Source organism: Schistocerca americana, chromosome 3 (assembly GCF_021461395.2).
Source record: "Schistocerca americana isolate TAMUIC-IGC-003095 chromosome 3, iqSchAmer2.1, whole genome shotgun sequence".
Classification (NCBI taxonomy): Eukaryota; Metazoa; Arthropoda; class Insecta; order Orthoptera; family Acrididae; genus Schistocerca; species Schistocerca americana.
The window spans coordinates 445,596,566-445,620,781 of NC_060121.1; the positions used below are offsets into that span (position 1 = coordinate 445,596,566).

Consider the following 24,216-nt stretch of genomic DNA (forward strand, 5'->3'; position numbering starts at 1 on the left):
ACATTAAGCATTTTTGAGGAAAAGCAATGGGCTGCTCTGAACCATCTGTGTTACACTGAGACAGCATGGACCCTCCATGCCACCATGCCATATTGAGATGCATCCAGAGCCATTACAAGCTGGTAACCAGGTTTATATCTAGTCAGGAACATGGTGGAATTCAGATCATCTTTCAATTTTCAGAACACTTTTTGACAGTCAGGCATCTAGAAAAACAATGTGCCTTTCTTGTGCATTGGTTGAGAGGATGTGCCACTGTAGCTGCATGCAGGAGGAACTTATGATAGTACATAACTTTGCCTAAGAAGTCTAGAGCTCCTTCACATTAACAGGACAAGAGAGTACCTCAATAGCCGCAGTATGACCATTGCTCAGCTGTACCCCTTGATGGGAAATGACATGCCACAGGTATTCAACAGAAGGCTGAAAGAAATACAACTTACCCAAATTACACTTGAGACCACCACCCTGCAATGTCTGAAACAGAAGCAACCACAGGTCATTGGCTGGATGATAAGGATTCGATGACAACTAATGCTATCATCCTATATTGTTCTTCTTTCACTTAATCACTAAATGCCAGCAGCACAGGCCCAACTCAAAAGAAACAAGATCACACCGTGAGTTTGAGGGTGATACAGTCTGTGTAATCTGTGGCCCTGTCTAGCCACTGTGCAAAAAGCACAGAACATCCCCTGCAGAGGTCATCCAGTTCTCGATAAAGTATGAAGTCAGCCATTAAATTATCAAATCAGTGAACATGAATCCAAATGCTGTGAAAGCAGACAAATTTTCCAAACAGGCACCATCCACCAAAAGGACCATCAATAGGTGCACCACCACCTTTTATGTCATGTCTGCCATAAACTGTCCAATAATAGGAATTTGTTGCCAGTTATAACTGACAAAATAGCATGAAGCAGCAGACAGTCAAGGCAAATTGAGTTGCACATAAGTGTTAAGAGTTCAGAAGTGTTTTTGCCACACTTGTATCCACTTGCAATTGAAGGAAGGTGTCGTTGACACACACACATTGATAAACAATTAGTTAGAAAGAGTTGCAAGATTGCCGCACACATGGCTAATGGCAGTAACGTCCTTGAATGATTGAGGGAGGACAGGGGGGTTGTCAAGGGCTGAACATGACGTCATCAGTCGCAGAATTCAAAAGTTACTTGCATTAAGGTAGAGGGTCCACTAAAAGTGGGCAGATCCTGTCAGAGGGGTCAAACTATAAAAGGAGGAAGTTAAAACACACTCAATAGAAGGCATATAAAGAGTAGGCAAAATCTATAAACTGAAAAACAAGAGGGATAAAAGAGTAGTCATGGGTTCCAGACATAGAAAATGTGAAGAGATGCCCCAACCACAACCACCCTGCCCCTGCTCCAGAAGTAAAGCAAAATCTTATAACTGAAATTAAAAACTACTTTCATGTAGGAAACTGAGGACCAGTTCAACCATCCATTAATCATCTGCTAATATTAAAGACAAGGAATCTGGAAGGCTATACTTAGTTTGAATGGCCAAAAGAAGAGGACAGTCTACCAATACAAGGGATGCCGTCAGTCTGACAGTTCATTCCCTGGGATGCCCACATGACTTGGGACCTAGAGGAAGGCAACAGAGCAGGCGGCATGGCCAAGGGTTGAGAGAGTAGCATGGGTCTACAGCCTGCAAGCTGCTCACTGAGTCGGTACATATTGAAACACTGTGGAGGGAGGCCTGAGTAAAAAAATGCAGTGCCCTGTTAATGGCTAACAGCTCTGTTATGAAAACACTACATGATCCCAGCAGTAAATGGTGTCCCATGTGAGCAGGAGATGTAAAAGTGTGTCCCACCTTATCTATTGTTTTAGAACAATCAGTGAACTCTTCAAGAATGGAATGTACAAGATGCCAGAATATCACAGGGGTGACAGAGACCTTAGAACTGTGAAATAGGTCAGTCCTAATCTGTGGTCAAGGCACCATCAAAGGAGGAGGGGGTGTGGGAGGAAATAAGTGGGTTTCCAGTGAGTGGAGGAGATCCCAAGGAAGGGAAGTAATATGCACTCCAACTGGCAATCCCACCCTGAGGTCGGGTATCAGGAGGGAGGCATCCCTCGTTTGCAAAAAGAAACAGGTCACGTGGGATGGTCAGGGAATCATTAAATGCTGATCGCATAAGAAACCAAGAGTTGGCTCCATCATATTTATAGAAGGGGAATCTCAGCTTCTGCGAGAAGGCTGTCAACGGGACTAGTGCGGAAGACACTGATAGCCAGACACACATCAGATTGATGAACAGGATGAAGTAGTTTGAGAGAGGAAGGGGCTGCTGAGCCATAAACCTGACAGCACACAGCGCACAGTAAAGATGAAGAAGAGTAGCACAGTCTGCACCCTAAGATGTGTGGGCCATGAGACAGAGAGCATTAAGTTTCCATATGCAGGTGGTCTTCAGGTAGCAAATATGAGACAGCCACATCAGCTTTTTATCATAAATAAGGTCCAAGAAATGGGACTGTGCTACAACATCTGGGCGCTGGTTGCCTAAATAAAGTTCTGGATCAGGGTGTACAATAGATCGATGGCAAAAATGCATAAGCCACATTCTGGAGGGAGAAAACTGGAAACCATGGAAGAGGACCCATGCAGAAGTCCATCAGATGATGCCTTGGAGTTGGCATTCAGCAGATGCTACTGAGTGAGAGCTGCACCAGATGCAAATATTGTCAACATACGATGCTGTAGTAACCAGAGGCCCAACAGAGGTGACAAGCCCGTTGCCAGCAATGAGGAAAAGTGTGACACTAACACAGTACCCTGTGGGATACCATTCTCCTGGATCCAAGGGATGCTGAGAGAGGTGCCAACTTGAGCCCGGAAGAGTGGGTGGGGTAAAAACTCATGGATAAAAATTGGAAGGGGGCCATGAAAGCCCAGTCATGGGTGTAACTAAAATGTGATGGCACCAAGCCATGTCATATGCCTTATGTAGGTCAAAGAAGGCCACAAAAAGGTGCTGGACGTTAGTAAAAACCTGTTGGACTGCTGTTTCCAATCTGAATAAATGGTCAGTTGTAGATCACCCTTCCTGGAAGTCATGCTGATATGGGGACAAAAGGCCCCTGAGATTCAAGTACCCAATATAATTATAAGCTAACCATACTCTTGAGTGGTTTACAAAGTAAGCTGGTAAGGCTAATCAGGTGGTAGCTGTCAAGAGATATTGGGTTTTTTCCGGGATTAAGGACAGGGATGACTATGCTGTCTCACCATTGCGAGTGGAAGTCATCAGTGAGCCACATGTGATTGAAGACCCTGAGGAGATGCTGCCTGTGAGTAACGTTCAAGTGTTGGATCATCTGGTTGTGGATGGAATCCGGGCCTGAGTTGTGTCATGTAAAGAGGAAAGAGCCTGCAAGAATTCCCATTCAGTGAAGGGTTCATTAGAGGATTCAGTTTGGTGGGGGTTGAAACAGCACTTCTTTGGCCAGGGAGCGGGAGCAGCACATGGAGGGGAGGGCATAGGAACCACAGGAGACGGGGAGATGGGAGGTGGATGGGGCTGGGGTAAGGAAGAGGTAGGAAAGGAAAATGATGTACCAGAGGCAGAAGTAGAAAAAATCATTGCTGGTTGGACTAGGTCATATTTTTGGTGAGCCTAAGCATAAGATAGATGATTCAGTGACTTGTACTCTAGGATCTTCTTTTCTTTCTTGTAAACTGGGCAAGTTGGACCATAACAACATGAGCTGGCATCCCACATCTTCTTATGTTCACTCCCACTGAGGCACCAGTGTATCAGATGTGGTAACATACAGTTACCACGTCTGCCTTAGGTCAGAAATTAATGCTTGAGTGACAGAATACATGAAGAAAGATATCACAATCCCGCAGGTTAAATGAAACTCTTAGAGCCATACATGAACACTCATTAGTCTATAAGTGACAGACTGTGAAACAGTGAAGTTTACCCATGGGGAAAAAACTGCTAACCGTGGACCATGAACACATGGAAAAGAACAGATACATCCTCCTGGATTTTGAGAAGATGTTTATTCAATACTGTCAACTCTCAGTGAAGTTAAGGGTATGCAGAATACACCCATCCCATTCCAGGTTTCACAAACTTTTAATATGCACAGTCCAAGACAGTATTCTGAATGTGTGCTTTAGAAACAGAGCTAATATTTGTTGTGCCTTAAGAAAATATCATGGTACAGTTTTACTTTCAGTACACATAATGTACTACATGTCTATATCCACATCTATATCTACACTCTGAAAAACCACCCTAAGGTGCATGGCAGAGGTTTCGTCTCATACCAGTCATCAGGGTTTCTTCCTGTTCCATTCACATATGGAGCATGGGAAGAATGCTTGTTTAAATGCCTCTGTGCATGCAGTAATTATGCTGATCTTATCCTCATGATCCCTATGCGAGCGATAGATAGGGGTCATAGTGTACTCCTACAGTAATCATTTAAAGCTGGTTCTTGAAACTTTGTTAATAGACTTTCTCAGTATAGTTTACATCTGTCATCAGGAGTAGTTCAGTTCCTTCAGTATCTCTGCGACATTCTCCCACAAATTAAACAAACCTGTGACCATTCATGCTGTCCTCCTCTTTGTATGTTCAATATCCCCTGATAGTCCTATTTGGTATGGGTCCCATGAGTGATTTGTAAGCAATCTCTTTTGTAGACTGATTGCACTTTCCCAGTATTATACCAGCTTGAGACTATGTGATCATTCCATTTCATATCCCTACAAAGTGTGTCCACATGATGTGGACATTCTTAATTTTCTTTCTTCAACTAGGTGGAGGCGGCAAAAGAAAATTTCAACACATGGTACCACACAAAGGGGCAAGTATGTCAGTGTGAGGTTAGTGTTCTTTGATCTTTTTACCTACAAAGTAATTGAAGGAAGTATGGTTTTCTTTAATGGAAAACTGTCATTTTTTTAATGAGAGGTATCAGAAAGAGTTTGAAAATAATGATAGTAATAACACACTTGTTCATTTACGTAGCCACACTTCTTTCAAAAATAGTCAAGAAATATGTGAGATATGAAGTGGCAGAACCAATTATGAACTTGAGATTGAGCATATCTATGTAGAAATGTATTTATTTGTTGTAATAGTTATCTAGTATTTCTTCTGTCATCACGCAATAAATAAATAAAACAGCACACTTTCACATCTATTGCCACAGGCAAGAAAAAGGGGTCAGACTGATACCATTATCACATTATAAACTTCTCAGTGGAGTCCTACTGCATAGCCGTAGCACATTTAAAGGAAAACAAGAAATAGCACATATAGACTTTGACAATTACCATGCTTTCCTTGTGATATGTTCCTCCCCCACACCCTTACCACTTGTTGCAATGTATCTGCTTAGATGCTGAGTCCTTGTAAGAATACACTACCTGTCTAATCTCTTCTTTCATGGCCTGTAGTTACCTCAACAGTCTAGTTCACAGACAGACACCATATGCACCCTCAGCTAGCTTTGGAAAGAAAATGACAAAAGAGTCCATGTGTTAACTAACTTTTCTAAGAGCTATGATTTCTCTGAAATAATGCCACACTATTTTATATATTTCCTTCCAGCTCCCTCTGCTTCCAGTTTCCATAACAACCTGGTCAGAACCCAAGTTAGCTCCAACAGCATTTTCCGTAGCTAATAGTTTTAAACCCTTTGAGTTCCAACACTCAAAAACTTAACAGACAGCCTCCTATTGTTACCAACACTTGCTCTATTAATGGCAACAACTATTTAATCAAAGAGATGGGATCCTGAAAAACAACATGTCATGTACCAGTTTTTGTGCAACACTACCAAACATTTTGTGTTGGTATGACAAACTTCAGATTGGCTAATAACAACAGATGGATATACACAAGAGTGTATATACTTCCAAAACACGGTATCCTGCTGCATAGCACTCTCTAGTTGGTGTCTGTTTTATCATACAATACCATCTTCCCTCCCATACACATACAAACATAGAAATCATGGACTTAAGAGGTGAAGCACCTTGCATGCTTCTACAGTACAGACAGCCATACAACAGGTGCAATCACAATGAAGGAATATATTTGGAGAGACCCTTCGTTTGGTAAGTCACATCATCTTTGTTTTTAGAAATTTAGGATTACTTAGCCAAGAAATCCACAAGATATACTTAATGCCAAATTATCTAAATTAGAAAATGAATGCAGTCTACAAACACAAAACACAATTTACTTATTCTTTTTCCAAAGCTGTTTCACAGAGGAACACTGCACTGTAGTTCCTTCTCTTGATTGTTGCACAGATGACAAAATGGTAGATATCGAAATAGATGACACAGGGATAGAACAACAATTAAAATCGCTCAAAAGGGGAAAGGCCTGGACCTGATGGGATACCAGTTCGGTTTGACACAGAGTATGAGAAGGAACTTGCCCCCCTTCTTGCAGCGGTGTACTGTAGGTCTCTAGAAGAGCGTAGAAGTTCCAAAAGATTGGAAAAGGGCACAGGTCATCTCTGTTTTCAAGAACGGACGTTGAACAGGTGTGCAGAACTATAGACCTATATCTCTAACGTCGGTAAGTTGTAGAATGTTGGAACACGTAATATGTTTGTGTATAACGACTTTTCTGGAGACTAGAAATCTACTCTGTAGGAATCAGCAGTTCCCCACAGTCATTCAATGAACAAAGTAAGAGCATATGGACTATCACACCAATTGTGTGATTGGATTGAAGAGTTCCTAGATAACAGAACACAGCATGTCATTCTCAATGGAGAGAAGTCTTCCAAAGTAAGAGTGATTTCAGGTGTGCCACAGGGGAGGGTCGTAGGACTGTTGCTATTCACAATATATATAAATGCCCTTGTGGATAACATCGGAAGTTCACTGAGGCTTTTTGCGGATGATGCTGTAGTATACCAAGAGGTTTAACAATGGAAAATTGTACTGAAATGCAGGAGGATCTGCAACGAATTGACGCATGGTGCAGGGAATGGCAATTGAATCTCAATGTAGACTAGTGTAAAGTGTTGTGAATACACAGAAAGAAAGATCCTTCATCAGTTAGCTACTATATAGCAGGTCAGCAACCAGAAGCAGTTGATTCCATAAATTATCTGGGAGTAGGCATTAGGAGTGATTTAAAATGGAATGACCATATAAAATTAAACGTCGGTAAAGCAGATGCCAGACTGAGATTCATTGGAAGAATCTTAGGGAAATGCAGTCCGGACACAAAGGAAGCAGGTTACAGTACACTTGTTCGCCCACTGCTTGAATACTGCTCACCGGTGTGGGATCTGTACCAGATTGGGTTGATAGAAGAGATAGAGAAGATCCAACAGAGAGCAGTGTGCTTTGTGACAAGATCATTTAGTAATTGCGAAAGCGTTACGGAGATGATAGATAAACTTCAGTGGAAGACTCTGCAAGAGAGACACTCAGTAGCTCAGTAAGGGCTTTTGTTGTAGTTTCGAGAACATACCTTCACCGAGGAGTCAAGCAGTATATCTCGCGAAGAGACCATGAGGATAAAATCAGAGAGATTAGAGCCCACACAAAGGCATACCGACAATCTTTCTTTCCACAAACAATATGAGACTGGAATAGAAGGGAGAACTGATAGATGTACTCAGGGTACTCTCCGCCACACGCCATCAGGTGGCTTGCGGAGTATTGATGTAGATGTAGATATAGATTCTGGGCTGAACTATAAAACTTATTGGATCATTATAAGCATAGGAAAATGAATAGTCCACAAAAAGGATGAGAAACGGAAATGCACAATCTCAAATCGTTAAAGCCAACTAGAAACACACTTAAAATACAGTGTTTTACCTGTAAAATGTAAACTTTCACAGCCGGAATTGTCACCATTAATAAAATATTCCGGGCTATTGTGCTGTGGTCTAAGAGATTTCATTTCAAAAGCCGACGTTTCATCCTTATCTGCAGATGACATATACATTGTGGTGGCATGGCAGGGAGGAACTGGATCGTTTTCATAAACATCTGAACAGGATCAATCCAAAGATTAAATTGTCTTGATGTACTGGTTTTCAAGAAAAAAGATGGTAGCTTGTGCCACACAGTTTACCAAAAACCCACACCCACACACCATTGCCTACACTGGGATTCGAACCACCACCCACAAAAAAAGTGAGGTATTATAAAAACATTGGCGGACAGAGCAAAGAAAATCTGTGAACAAGAGCTGCTTGATGCAGAAATAAAACATCTCACCACTGCAGTGCTCAAGAAAGAGGTGAAAAGAGCGTTAAGACCACTGCATAGAAATCATAGTGATGCTCAAGTGCCAGTGAAATCAAAAGTTTTCCTGCCATTCATTAAGGATGTGACTGACTGCATAGGAAAAATCTTGAGAAAGTGGAGCATCACAGTAATTTACACACCCATACGGAAGATACAAGATCATTTAAAATCAGTCAAGGATGCTCGCCAACTGTTGGAAAAAGCTGGAATTTATAGGATTCTGTGTAGTTGTGGGCAGGTGTACGTGGGTACTACAAAAACAACTGTCAAAAAATGACTTGAAGAGTGTAAGGGCACTTTCAGAAGAGGGGAGACTGACAGATCAGCTGTTGTGGAACATGCTTTACAGTCAGGAGACCACCACATTCATTTTGATAGGACCCAAGTACTGGCAGCCACAAACGGATACCATGAAAGGCTGTACAGAGTGGCCATAGAGATTGTGGAATACCCTAGGAATTTTAATAGGAAGGAGGAGGGCGTGAAATTGAATGAAATTTGGATTCTGGTACTGAAGAAGATGTGTACCAGTCTTCTGTAGTAACAGCGGACAATGGCTTTTGACAACAGCCAGTTGCACTTGCATATTCTAAACGTGACATCACGCCACTGTGTGGAAGCTTGAGGAAGCAGAATTTTGCTGTAGTCAGTAGCAAGCCAGAGTGTGAATTGGACATTCAATAAAGCTGCAAACCCTGTTGAAAATTCCAGAATGAGATTTTCACTCTGCAGCGGAGTGTGCGCTGATATGAAACTTCCTGGCAGATTAAAACTGTGTGCCCGACCGAGACTCGAACTCGGGACCTTTACCTTTCGCGGGCAAGTGCTCTACCAACTGAGCTACCGAAGCACGACTCACGCCCGGTACTCACAGCTTTACTTCTGCCAGTACCTCGTCTCCTACCTTCCAAACTTTACAGAAGCTCTCCTGCGAACCTAGCAGAACTAGCACTCCTGAAAGAAAGGATATTGCGGAGACATGGCTTAGCCACAGCCTGGGGGATGTTTCCAGAAGGAGATTTTCACTCTGCAGTGGAGTTTGCGCTGATATGAAACTTCCTGGCAGATTAAAACTGTGTGCCCGACCGAGACTCGAACTCGGGACCTTTGCCTTTCGCGGGCAAGTGCTCTACCAACTGAGCTACTGAAGCACGACTCACGCCCGGTGCTCACAGCTTTACTTCTGCCAGTACCTCGTCTCCTACCTTCCAAACTTTACAGAAGCTCTCCTGCGAACCTAGCAGAACTAGCACTCCTGAAAGAAAGGATATTGCGGAGACATGGCTTAGCCACAGCCTGGGGGATGTTTGCAGAATGAGATTTTCCCTCTGCAGCGGAGTGTGCGCTGATATGAAACTTCCTGGCAGATTAAAACTGTGTGTCCGACCGGAAGGAAGGTAGGAGACGAGGTACTGGCAAAAGTAAAGCAGTGAGTACCGCGCGTGAGTCGTGCTTCGGTTGCTCAGTTGGTAGAGCACTTGCCCGCGAAAGGCAAAGGTCCCGAGTTCGAGTCTCAGTCGGGCACACAGTTTTAATCTGCCAGGAAGTTTCATATCAGCGCACACTCCACTGCAGAGTGAAAATCTCATTCTGGAAACATCCCCCAGGCTGTGGCTAAGCCATGTCTCCGCAATATCCTTTCTTTCAGGAGTGCTAGTTCTGCTAGGTTCGCAGGAGAGCTTCTGTAAAGTTTGGAAGGTAGGAGACGAGGTACTGGCAGAAGTACAGCTGTGAGTACCGGGCGTGAGTCGTGCTTCAGTAGCTCAGTTGGTAGAGCACTTGCCCGCGAAAGGCAAAGGTCCCGAGTTCGAGTCTCGGTCGGGCACACAGTTTTAATCAGCCAGGAAGTTCCTGTTGAAAATGTCCGCAGATGGGGACAAAATGTTGGGTTTTGAAGTTAAATCCCTTAGACCACGGCATAATATCCCAGAATATTTTATTAATTATGAGTGTTTTACCTGTCATATGTGTGCAGATACTAGCCTTGGTAAAGAGGTGTACATAAAAATTTCAGACATAAGTAGGCAAAAGCAAACTAATCCTGTGCACGTATTTGAGCTCCTGTGTGACAAGGTACATCAAGTTTACTCACTGGGTGTGATTAGTGTGAATGATGAGCTGTTTGAGTGAGTCTGACAAAGTAACCAGCACATGAGTACGGGAGTTTCAACATACCTGAAATATATCCAGCAACTGAAGGAACTACAAGTCAGGGTGAAAATATACCTTCACCCCCAAAAATAAAGTGAACTAATGTGGTATGGAGTACTGATGAGAATATTGGACAATATTTATGTGGGTTACTATAACTGTGGTTACAATTATTATAAGAAATTAATAAATCAGTACAGCTGAATTCTTTCAAAAACTCAATTCAAGGTAATTTCAGATTGTGAGATGCATAAAAGACAAGATTACTTCAAGGGACACAAAATCTGAAAATGAAAGTTTTAAAAAGAGTCCCTAAGCACAATGCATCCATAATCCGGTGTTGACATATTCCAGTATGGATTCTGGAGTTTGTTAGCACAGTTTCTCTGGACAGTTTTAAAGCTTCTTTGGATTTTGTGCATTCAAAGAAGACTAGAACATTTCATCCAGGCATATCACTGTGGTCATGGCTTGCAAAGACATTGAAAAAGACCATATTATTACACAGGCAGCAGAAACATTTGTGGCAGATGTGGACATGTGCATTAAAAATGAAAACATAAGGTATGTGTGCTAATGATCAGAGCCCATTTTTCTATGAACTATGGTCTTCATCAACACTGTCACACCGAGGGAAAACCAACAGCTGCTAGTGTACAATCTGTTCATAGGGCCGCAAACAAATGTGACTGTGCCTAGGAATGGTGTATTAGCAAACAAACATTACACTTAGTAAAATTTGACATAAAATAATCATCTCATGGGTAATCATATGTATTACATAATTTTTAATGTAATTGTCTTAATCACAATTTTTTTTAACATTATTACCGATTTTGGCTATGCAGTAGCCATCTTCAGAATCTCTCATCCTGCTGCATTGCAACAAATCATAAACTTGTGTTATTTCTCATAATGGTAACTTGTTGCAATGCAGCCAAATACAGTTTTGTGTATTTCTCATAATGATAACTTGTTGCAATGCAGCCAAATACAGCTTATGAAGATGGGTATTGCATTGCCAAAATTGGTGATCTTGTTCAAAAAACCTTTGTGATCAAAACAATTTTTTATTTAAGCTTTACAGTTGTTTGCAGGAAATATATGGGACATTGTTCCACAGGTTACAGTGAAACTGGCAGCAGTGTCTCCACAGAATGTTCATATTGAAGTGAGTAAAAATGAAAAATTACTAGAGAGCATATGAAAAAGCTTTTTTATATTCAGTTGTTGGTGAAAATGTTGGTGACAGATGTCTATTACTTTGCATTCTTGGTCAGGACACAAAGACTGCAATCTTATTGAAGAACTGTAATCACAACAAAGACTTTTTCCCAACAAGGTACCATGTTAAAGACAGCGCCACTGAAGACAATCAAATACTGCCAATCTCTTGAAGTACATTTGTTTTTAGATGGTACAAATTCTATTCCAGATATCTTGTTGATTTTGTGTACTAGTAAACTGACAAAGTACAGGTAATGTTACATGACTGCATTTCATCATCCAGCTTCACTCTGTGACCAGTAACCATTTTTCTGCATTGACATACAGATCTATGTTAACCCATGCTTTGCAAAGGTCTGGTTACAAAGTTGATGTTCATGTTGCATCCTTTGATAATGTGATGACTGTGGCTTTTTATACTGGACTTCTGGAGTGAAGATACATCAAAACTGATGTAACATTTCCATATGTTGCCCTTTTCAAATGTGCATACTGTTCCATTCCAACACGTTTTAACCATTTCATTGAAACTCGACAATTACACTTTAATGACAAATAAAAGAAGAATGTAGAACAACATAGCAACTTCTATTTTGGAAATGGAATTTTGTAAGTACTTTGTATGTCAACATTATGTCAGTTGATCATTCAAATGATATTATCAAAAACAAAATGTTAGTTTGAGGCACTTGACACACCATACTGTTGCTCCACTAAACAGCCCTACATCACTATGATTTATTGCAGCAGCCTCAGGTGAAGCAAGAAATTGGTGCAGTGAACACAGATTATGAAAAAATAATTAAACTTTTCATAAATAATAGCAGTCATGCAATCCATAGTTTGTATCTAAAAGTCTGCAAAACAAATAGTAGAAAATGAAGTGCCTAGTGAAACAGTAAATAAACTGCAAGAATTAAATTAATGAACAATAATATTAAACTGTTGTTAATAATGAAACTGCCAATACTTTTCAGATTAAGTGTTAAGGCTGAGTGCGCTCTCTCACGATTCCTAACCTTCCCCCCCCTCCTCCCCCCCACATCCTGCCCCCCACATCTACCCTCCTGATGCTGCACCTAGCAGCCCACTATCCTGCCCCTAGACATCACTGAGTATTCTCACAGCCAGAACCCTTGCTATCCCACCCCCTACTATCACACACCTCCTTACCCACCCTAGAAAAATCTCAGACACAATCACAGTCATGCCTTAGTACCCAGAGACGATAATGGTCATGTGTGTGTGAGTCATGTTTGTGTGAATGTGTGTGAGTTTTGCTGTCTACATCTGATGAAGGGCTTAGACTGATAGTTGAATAACATCTAGCACTCTTTTTCACTGTGCCTGTATGTCACTCGATGCCTCCTCTATGTCGTGAGTTGTGATCTATCTCATCAAACCATAATTGATCTATCCGAAATTTTTCATTCTTTGCACTTACAGGCTCTAAGAAAAACTCTCTGAATTGTAATATTGTTGGACAAAATACAATGTGAAATACTGTGTCCGAATGAACACTGGCTTAAGAAAGAGGACTACATCTTATATATCTCAGATGGCTGGCTATACACCCAAAACTGGTTGCTATAGGTCTCACATGAAGAAAGTTGGTAGTGTAGCTATATTAGTTAAAGGACAATGTCCCTTAAAACCAGAGTGACAGATAGTAAACATTTAAATGTGGAAAGAAATCTGATGCTTCTCCTATCCAGGTCCCTATTTGCAAAGTGATTGAAATGTCTGTATACTGTTCACCCAAAAAATACTTCAAGGAGTGCATGATTGATCTGTTAATCTCATTACTTAAATGTGAGATGAACAGAATATTAAAAGCCCTAGCCATAATCCAGTCCCACATACTGTTCTTGCATTGTTACTTGGCTCATGGAATCCCCCCAAATGACCTTACCCATCTCTGGCTGGCACCCTTCCTTCCACAGTGACTTCCATCTGTTCAGATTCCACCAATCCTTAGCCCTCACCAACATTGTCCTAGGGTACAGCTATGGGCACCTGCGTAGCACTATCCTATGCTCATCTATTCATGGACCATCTAGAGGAATCCTTCCTGAAAACCCAGAATCCCAAACCCATCTTCTGGTCCAGATTCATTGATGACGTCTTCGTGATCTTGATCAAGGGTGAAGATACTCTATCCGCATTCCTCCACAACCTCAACACCTTCTTCCCCATTTGTTACACATGTCCGACTCAACCCATCAAGCAACCTTCCTCATATTGACTTCCACCTTAAAGATGGCTATATTAATACCTCTGCCCATATCACACCTACCAACCACCAGTAATACCTCCACTTCGACAGCTGACAGCCATTCCATATCAAGAATCTCTTCCACACTGCCTAGCTACCTGTGGCCATCACATCTGTAGTGACGAGTGGTCCCTCTTGAAATATACCAAGGGTCGGTCTCACTGAAGCTTTTACAGATCGTAATCCCCCCCAACCTTGAACAAAAACAGATCTCCCATGCCTTATCTTTCCAGTCACCTAACTTCCACAAAACACTCTCTGTCCAGCCATGGAGGAGCACTCCCCTTATGACTCAGTACCACCCAGGACTGGAGTAACTGACTTACATTCTCTGTCAGTGTCTCTCCTACCTCTTGTCATGCCCTGAAATGAGAAATGTCCTACCCACTATCCTTCCCACCCCTCCCACAGTGGCATTCCTCTGCCCATCAAACCTACATAACAGCCTCAGCCATAGCTACACAACATCTGATCCCAGCCCCTTGCCTCATGGCTTATATCCCTGTAATAGACATAGATGCAGGACCTGTCCCATATATTCTCCCACCACCATTTTCTCCAATCCGGTCACAAACATCACCTATCCCATCAATGGCAGCGCTACCTGTAAAACCAGTCATGTGATCTACAAGCTAAGCTGCAACCCTGTGCTGCATTCTACATGGGAATAACAACCAATAAGCTGTCTGTCTGCATGAATGGCCACCAAGAAACTGTGGCGAAGAAACAGCTGGATCACCCTGTTGCCAAGCAAACCGCCCAACACAACGTTCCTCATTTCAATGACTGCTTCACAGCCTGTGCCATCTGGATCCTTCCCACCAACACCAGCTTTTCTGAATTGCGCAGGTGGTAACTCTCCCTGCAATATATCCTATGTTGCTGTAAATCTCCCGTCCTCAACCTTAGTTAGTCATTGTCCTTACCCATCTAGCCCATTCCCTGTTCCCACTGCAGCACTACACAGTCCTGTATTCCACGAATGCACCAAGTCCTTTTACTTCTCTCCTTTTCTGCTACCCCCTTCTTCTTTTGCCCACCCTCGGTGTTATCTCCCAACTGCACCTAGCTGCCCTAGTCTCCACCTAGTACTTGCATGCTCCCAGCAGCACCTCACCATCCCCTACCCCTACCCTACTATCATTCCAACTCCCCAACGCAGCCTCCTCCTTACCCCCTTGCCTCTTCCATAATGCACTGCTGCTCGCAGTCTGGCTCCAGCTGCCAGAGAGTGTGGTCATGTTGTCTATTTTTTATGAAATTCTTGTTGAGCAAAAGATAACTTTCCGACAGTCTTTTTGTTGTACCGGGCAGCAGTCAAACATTTTCTGTATCCAAAAAGGCCCGTACAGGACCTGCAACATGTGATTGTGCATTATCCTGCTGAAATGTAGGGTTTCGCAGGGTTTGAATGAAGGGTAGAGCCACGGGTCGTAACACATCTGAAATGTAACGTCCACTATTCAAAGTGCCGTCAATGCAAACAAGAGGTGACCGAGACGTGTAACCAATGGCACCCCATACCATCACGCTGGGTGATACGCCAGTATGGCGATGACGAATACACGCTTCCAATGTGCGTTCACTGCAATGTTGCCAAACATGGATGCGACCATCATGATGCTGTAAACAGAACCTGAATTCATCCGAAAAAATGACGTTTTGCAATTTGTGCACCCAGGTCTGTTGTTGAGTACACCATCGCAGGTGCTCCTGTCTGTGATGCAGCGTCAAGGGTAACCACAGCCATGGTCTCCGAGCTGATAGTCCATGCTGCTGCAAACGTTGTCAAACGGTTCATGCAGTTGGTTGTTGTCTTGCAAATGTCCTCATCTGTTGACTGAGGGATCGAGATGTGGCTGCACGATCTGTTACAGCCATGCGGATAAGATGCCTGTCATCTCGACTGCTAGTGATACGAGGCCATTGGGATCCAGCACAGTGTTCCGTATTACCCTCCTGAACCCACTGATTCCATATTCTGCTAACAGTCATTGGATCTCGACCAACACAAGCAGCACTGTTGTGATACGACAAACTGCAATCGTGATAGCCTACAATCGACCTTTATCAAAGTCGGAAACATGATGGTATGCATTTCTCCTCCTTACACGAGGCATTACAACGACGATTCACCAGGCAATGCCGGTCAACTGCTGTTTGTCTATGAGAAATCGGTTGGAAACTTTCCTCATGTCAGCACGTTGTAGGTGTGGCCACCGGTGCCAACCTTGTGTGAATGCTCTGAAAAGCTAATCATTCGCATATCACAGCATCTTCTTCCTGTCAGTTAAATTTCACGTCTGTAGCACGTCATCTTCATGATGTAGCAATTTTAATGGCCAGTAGTGTATAAAGAACATTAAAAAAATAGCTAGGTGGTACAATCCTAATGTGTATAAATTAAAAATACTGCTAAGCCATACTATAAAAAATCATGTAACAATAGTAATGTTTAACGGTATATCTCTTTTCGACAATAGGACTGCTGAGGTACATTAGGGACATGCAAGTTGACTAAATAGTTTCCAATCAAAAGATCTGCACCAGGCCATTGAACCATATGGAGTTATTATCATTATGTCTATATAGCTGTGGATGATGCTTCATGCAGCTTGAAAGCTGTCTACAACACCTACCTATTTAGATGATGGTAAGACAGTCTAGCATAGAACCATTATAATTTTGGTAGCTGAGCCTATAAGGGACGTTTCAGCCAACCATTACATAAAACATCCACATAAGTAATTAATGCAGGAGAAGATCTGCAAGAGAAGATACTAACTAACATTCATTTCAGATGTACTGGTTGATCAAAAAGTCAGTATAAATTTAAAAACTGAATAAATCACGGAATAATGTAGATAGAGAGGTACAAACTGACACACATGCTTGGAATGACATGGGGTTTTTATTAGAACCAAAAAAATACAAAAGTTCAAGAAATGGCCGACAGATGGCACTTCATCTGATCAGAATAGCAATAATTAGCATAACAAAGTAAGACAAAGCAAAGATGATGTTCTTTACAGGAAATGCTCAATATGTCCACCATCATTCCTCAACAATAGCTGTAGTTGAGGAATAATGTTGTAAACAGCACTGTAAAGCATGTCCGGAGTTATGGTGAGGCATTGGTGTCGGATGTTGTCTTCCAGCATCCCTAGAGATGTTGGTCGATCACGATACACTTGTGACTTCAGGTAACCCCAAAGCCAATAATCGCATGGACTGAGGTCTGGGGACCTGGGACGCCAAGCATGACGAAAGTGGTGGCAGAGCACACGATCATCACCAAACGACGTGCGCAAGAGATCTTTCAAGCATCTAGTAATATGGGGCAGAGCGCCATCCTGCATAAACATCGTACATTCCAGCAGGTGTTTAACAATCAGGCTGGGAATGATGCGCTTCTGTAACATATCGGCGTACCTCTCACCCATCACGGTACCAGTTACAAAACCAGAATCAAGCATTTCCTCGAAGAAAAAAGGCCCGATGACAGTAGATGTGGTAAATCCAACCCATACCATGACTCTCTTGTCATGCAATGGAGCTTCCAAGACAGTTCTACGATTTTCGGTAGCCCAAATTCTGCAGTTGTGGGTGTTGACAGATCCTCGGAGTGTGAAATGAGCATCATCGGTCCACAACACATTGCTCAACCAGTCGTCATCTTCCGCCATCTTTTGAAACTCCCACACCACAAATGCCCTCCGCTTCACTATATCACCAGGTAACAGTTCATGATGCCGATGGATTTTGTACGGATAGCATCAGAGGGTACGCCTAAGTGCCAACAAAATAGTAGTGTACGGAATGCCGGTGCAATGTGTGACTGCACGAGCACTGACTTCCCCGTGCATAGACGAACCCGCTACAGTCTCCATTTCTTCCTGAACTGTCTCAGCAGCATTACGCCTTGTGCTCGGTCGGCCACTATGGGGTCTATCGTCGAAACAACCCGTGGGTTTGAACTTCGAAATCATTCTTGCCACAGCTGCTTTTGTCAACGGACCTTTACCCATTCAAATCCCCTTCCTATGGCGATAGGATCGTAACGCTTAACTAGCACATTCCCCTTTCTGATAACACAGCTTCACTAAAAGCGCCTTTTCAGGTAATTTCAACATGCTGTGACTGCTGGTGCATCTGATTCTCTCTCTCATTACAGCTCCTTTTATTCACGATTGTCATGTGCAGTCACTGACATTTTGCTGTCCAGTGCCATCTGTCACACATTTTTGAACTTTTGTATTTTTTTGGTTCTAATAAAACCCCATGTCATTCCAAGCATGTGTGTCAATTTGTACCTCTCTATCTACATTATTCCGTGGTTTATTAAGTTTTCAAATTTATACTGACTTTTTGATCACCCAGTATGTGCACACAGACAAATACACATGGTCAAAAGCCAAGGTACTATGTTCAGTTACTTTTTTGCATGCCTATCTGCTACTTGATGTATGAGTTGTTGCTTAATTCTTTCCATGCATTGATTTCAGTTACTGGCAGATCTAAAGAAATAAAGTTTTATTTTATATAGTCAACATAATTTTTTCCCATTTACCTGGAATATCCACGTAGCTTTGTGCTTCTTGAATCCACTACTAAGACCATTTTTCCAATGTGGATGGCATTTCAGCTCTACAGTATCACCCACTTTCGCCATCTTCCGCTCAAATTTAGGATGCATCTGCGACTCTATACATTAAAGAATAAATAATCATATTACCAGTGGATCCAAAACTGTAGAGTAACACTGTTTTTCACATTATATAAAGGTGTCAGAATTTCTGTTTCTGTCATTCACTCCTAGTTTTATTTCAGAAACAACAGTGTCTCTATGACATTGTACAAATTTTCTTTCAGGTACTTAAGAAATAATGATATCACTTGACATTCATTACTTGCTATACTGAAAGTCAGGACAATGTTTGCCACTAAGAAAAGCGGTTCTCATATCTTGAAATGAGATAGGCATCTTATACTGTATTTTTTGATAATACAGAATATTACACAAAGGAAAACTACACTATATGTTCTCTATGAACCAATTACGACATCAACAACATTATTTGAAAAAATATAAACATTTCAATGTCCCACAACATTTTATTTGAAAAAATAAAAACGTTTCAATGTCCCACAACATCAAAAAACATAAAATGGTTTGTTCAAAGCACTGTTCAATAATGTTTAGGTCCTCCACAAACTCTCAGGCACTCTTGAAGGTAATGGGGCTTGCTCATTAGCAACTCATTGCAGGCCTCTTGAGCAATATTGTCCCACTTCTCAATGGAGGATTCCTGAGAGCTTCAATCATTAATGCAGGATGTTGATGACTAGAAATTGCTCTTTTGAGAAAGCTCCATGCTTTTTCTGCACAATTCATACCTGTTAAGCAAGCTGACCAATCAATTCTTCAGATCCCATGTCCTATCAGACACCAACACATTGTGCTTGCACTATGAGGTCAGGTGTTATTCTATAGAATGAACCCCTCCCCTACATACTCTGCAAAACCATTCCCTATGGCTCAGAGAAAGTTGTTTGCATACAATGCAGCAGTCATGTTCCCTTCAATTGGACCAAGTGGTGTGCAGTGGCCATATATGATACCTGCGCAGAATATGATCAAGCCACTGGATTCTTGGTGATGTTCCACAGTCATTGAGGGATGATTGCATTCCCTCCTTAGCTTCCACATGTGTAAAGCATTGTCATCAGCATGCAAGCCTATTCAAGCTTTGTTTGTGAACAGCAATTTGGTCCCATGGTCTTGTATCCAATGTTCATGTGCTCTAGCCCATCTTACACAAACACTCTTGTGATGCTGACAGAGAGGTGGGGGTCTTGAGAGGTCTTCAGCTGTACAAACCCCTGAAGTCTGTTGCGCACAGTTTGGGTACTCACAGTAACCGCTGTGGCTTCTCGAAGTTTGTGGCACAGAGTATTTGCTCTCTTTGTAGAGTGTCACCATGCCGATATCATTACATACCAGTCCTGAGTTACCGTAGTTTTGCATGGACAGCCTTCACAATGTCAATCAGCTACTGAATGCATTTTCTGGAACTTTTTCCACGGTCTGGAGATGACACTTTGATTAACATGAACAATATTCACAACATCACTTTGTCTCTTGTTTTGTCCCATCAGTGTGTTGATTTTGATATGGTCTGCAATGCAGAGCCTTTTCCAAGGCATTGTGTTGCACTATGAGGTACATGGACAACTGTGCATCACCTTCCAGTTTAGTAAAAATGAGTCTGTTGTGTTTTCAAATGCATCACATGCTGATAACAGTTACTTCTCCATGATCTGCTAAAACTACTGTCTACCGTATAAATTGCTTAGTCTTATTGTATTTATTTTATTGTCTTCCAATTTAATCAAACTTATAACATGCAGTAAACCAAAATACTCTCTTGTGGGTTATCACGACCACAATATTTCTATGATAAATCCTATCATCTTCTTCATGCACTGTGATATTTGCTGTTATGTGTGCTCACTGCCTGGATTCCCAATTAGACTGAACTATTGTTGATCTTGCACCATTATTGACTGCTGAGTTCAATTCCTGAACCCCTTACGCCCTTTGATGTTCTTTTGTTCTTCAGAGCACACAATCACATTCTAAGACATCCAAATTCTGTCACTGCTTCCCAGCTCTGGTGGCTGTGATAGCCAATGAGATCTTAACAAATTGCGTGCCACACCCCAAGCCCTTGTGTAAATTGAAACCTCTAGCCCTATTTATTAGGTCTCCTGACATCCTTCTTTTGATACACGCCTTCACTGTGCTATTCAAGAAATTTAGCATTCAGAGCATAAAACTGGTCTCATCATATTTTATTTCATTATTATATTTGAGGCAGTGTGCAGGGATAGCTGATTTTCTTGGCTGTTTTAGTCAGTTGTGTTGCTGAAGTTCCTTGCATCTCTCTTTGACATTTCTGATAGTCTGCCCCACATAAGACAAGCAATACCTATAACTTTTGGAGATCTAGATCATATTTAACATTACAAAGAGGACTTTTTGTCTTAGTTGATGGTTGTGAGATGCACTTGATGCCATGTTTCTGTAGGAGTCTAGTAATCTTTCCGGAAATTGGGCCAGCATAAGGTGGATAAAGATTCTTGGGTTCTCTTCCTCTGTCTATGTCTCCACCTCTTTCTCAGGTGTTCATGATTTTTGATTGCAATACCCATCCAGTATGACGATCAGAGTACCCATTCCTTCTGGACATTATTCAGAGGTGTTGTAATTCTTCAGTGAGGCTCCCCTTGCCTAAAAGTGTTCAAGCTCTATGGACTATGGTCTTTAGCATCGAATTTATTTGTGATGGATAGCGATAACTTAAGATGTGGCCAATGATGTCAGTGAGCATAGGTTTTTTTACACCGTATTACAGAAAAAATGAAGCACTCATAAGGGGAGAAGGAAAAAAAAATGAAACTTCACGGGTTCAGAGGACATGTGATGTTATTTCAGTGATTACAAAGTCAAGTCAAATTTATAAAGAACTAGGCAGTATGAGCCTACTTATCACTACTATGTTGCACTTCCTCTGACCTAGATTCATGCACTGGTTTGCTAGGGATGGGCATCAGAAAGCCATTGTATTCTCTCAGGAGGCAGGCTGGCCAACAACTGTTGTAACTGGTTTCTGATGTCCAAGATACTGGCTCTGGGATGGAGCTGATATTCAAGCTGGTCCAGTACATGTTCTATAGGGGATACACCTAGTAATCTTGTTGGCCATGGGACTAACTCAACATCATGCTCACAATTTACATAAACAAGTGTCATGTGTGGAAGAGCATTGTACTGTTGAAAAATGGCTTCACAATAGTGCTACATGAGTAGTAACACATGAGGATGCAGGATGTCTGTGACATACTGTTGTGCCATCAGAGTTGCATCAGTCACTACCACTGTGACCTGGAGTCAAACCCCATGGCTCCTATACCATGTCATTAGGAGTAACACTGCAGTGCCTCTCCAAAACAGCAGAAGAATGGGATGTCTTCCCAGGTTGGTGCCATGGTCACCTGTGACTTGCGATAGTGTTCAGACACAATTCATCACTCAACACAATTTGATGCCATTTATCAGCAGTCCATACTTCCTTATCAATGAACCTCTCCAAACACAGCCGTTTGCGTTGCAGTGTTAACGGCAGCCTGCGCATAAGATGGTAATTCCCCAGACCAGCTGCTGCTAGCCTCCAACCCATGATGTGGGACGACACAGAAGAATTTGCTTGGTGTTTATTACTAGGTCTTGGAGGGCAGCCAGAGATGTGAATGGGTTACAATGTGCTTGGTGCACAATATAGTGATTCTCTGTTGTTGCAGTCAGAAGCTGTCAACTGGAACCTTGATGACGAGTGTGCCTATGCCCATGTTCCCATGTAGTCCAACATCTGGCTACTGTCACATTAAAATTTCTCAAAAAATCTAGGTATTGTGTGACTTGACCAGCCAGCCAAATGGAGAATTGCAATGATGCCCCTTTCAATCTGTGTCAGGTGTTACTAACACTATCTCAAATCAGTAAGTGACTCCTTTGCATATTTCACAGTGATCGCTCAAGATTTGACAATATTCGTGCCCTTTCTGGGCCTTAGCAAGCCTTATAATAACATTAAACACAAACAACACAAATACAGTTTGGTAGCCTGTAATTGTAATTCTAATCATTTATATACCCATCAATGTTGTGTGTATGTGTATAGAGATACACTAACATCTGAGGATGTCATCTGGGTGTTTCATCTTTTTTGTCAGGCTGTGTATACATACTGCAACACAGGGATTTGACCATTTTTCTCTTAAATAACATGTCAAGGAAAGGTTCCATCCTCAATTTTATATTGTGAGGTATAGAGTTCAAATGTTCCAGGAACTCATTATGGTTTGTTTGCTCCATGCAGACACACCACAAATGTGTCATCCACTTACTAATGTAAAAACATTGGTTTCATCTTTCATTCCTTCAATTAAGATGCAAAGTCTTCTTTGCAGTTTTAAAGACAACCCTGGTTATTGAAAGCCAAGTGATTATCACAGTCCATGCAAATGTGATTCTCCTTACTTGGTGCGAACTATCAGAGTAGTCAAACAGAGATTCAAAGTGCACCATTTATACACCTGACTAAAATAACCAAGCAATACCTTACACGCAGCCAAGAAATGAAATATGATGGATCCAGTATTGTAAGTTTCTCGAACAGCATAATTAAGTAGTCAGCTGAAACAAAGATATCAAAAAAACAAATAAACAGGGATAAATATTTCAACCTAAAAAGAGCTTGGCGTCCAGCATCCAGCACTCAGTCTATAATGGATATGAATATTGACAATGAATGGGATAAACTAACATGTTCATTCATAAATTATAGCCACTACAAAATGATAGAAGTGCTGGAAGGAGAGTATTTCACAAGTGGCGTTTGCATTAAATAAAGCAAATTTTCTTTGTACACTGTATACTACCAGAAACTTATTAAGTATTTACAACAGTCAACTACTTTATATTTATGGGTAGTGTACTACCAACTAATCTATGTGCAAAACAGTGCATGTATTCACATGGAACACTTTGTAAAATGTGTTTCTGCATGCTTCTTTTCAGGTGTAGCCCAATTATGTGATGACAACAGTGCTGCTAAGAATTTCTGCACAGTACATATTTTTCTGCCTATATTCCCTGTGCCTTACCTCTCTTAAGTTTTCTTCAAGATTATGGATAATCACAATAACTTTAGTTCTGAAGCATATCCCACTACATGAGTCAGCTCTCCCAAGAAAGGCTAAAATAAGCTACTATGTAAATGAATCTACCACTGCTACAAATTTTGCGAGCACTGTATATTGGAGTTTAACACTGTTTTTCAATGGCTAAGACCATTGCAGCATCAGTACTGGCCATGGTAAATTGTTGGAATCGAAGAGAGTGCATAATTCATGTTAATAGTGAAGTAGAAGACTATGGTGAATTATACCATCTTTAGATGAACTGTGGTGCTGTGAAGATTATTTCTTCAGTTATTTTTATGTATATTGCAGCATTTAGAACATTATAAAAGCCCGTTTCAGTGAAAATATTGACTAACTGTTGTTGTGCACCACTAATTGTCTAGCCAAAATCTGGAAAAGAAAAAAAGTGAAACCTGAGAAGTTTAATAAATGATCTGCCAGAATGATACCAAATAATCACTAATACACTGACTAGTCTCTTAATGGAATAACTGCCATAGAACTGTCAGCTC

The 24,216-nt window shown here is 41.5% G+C and overlaps 1 protein-coding gene across 4 annotated transcripts in view; it reads right to left on the reverse strand.

The window, feature by feature from the left end:
• Positions 1-24,216, reverse strand: part of LOC124605623 — a 134,428-nt gene that overhangs the window by 41,185 nt on the left and 69,027 nt on the right. For all 4 annotated transcript variants that reach the window (XM_047137435.1, XM_047137434.1, XM_047137437.1 and 1 more), the window contains exon 2: positions 18,507-18,640. In XM_047137435.1, coding sequence (XP_046993391.1) covers positions 18,507-18,640 — 134 coding nt within the window. The remainder of the gene's footprint in view (positions 1-18,506; positions 18,641-24,216) is intronic.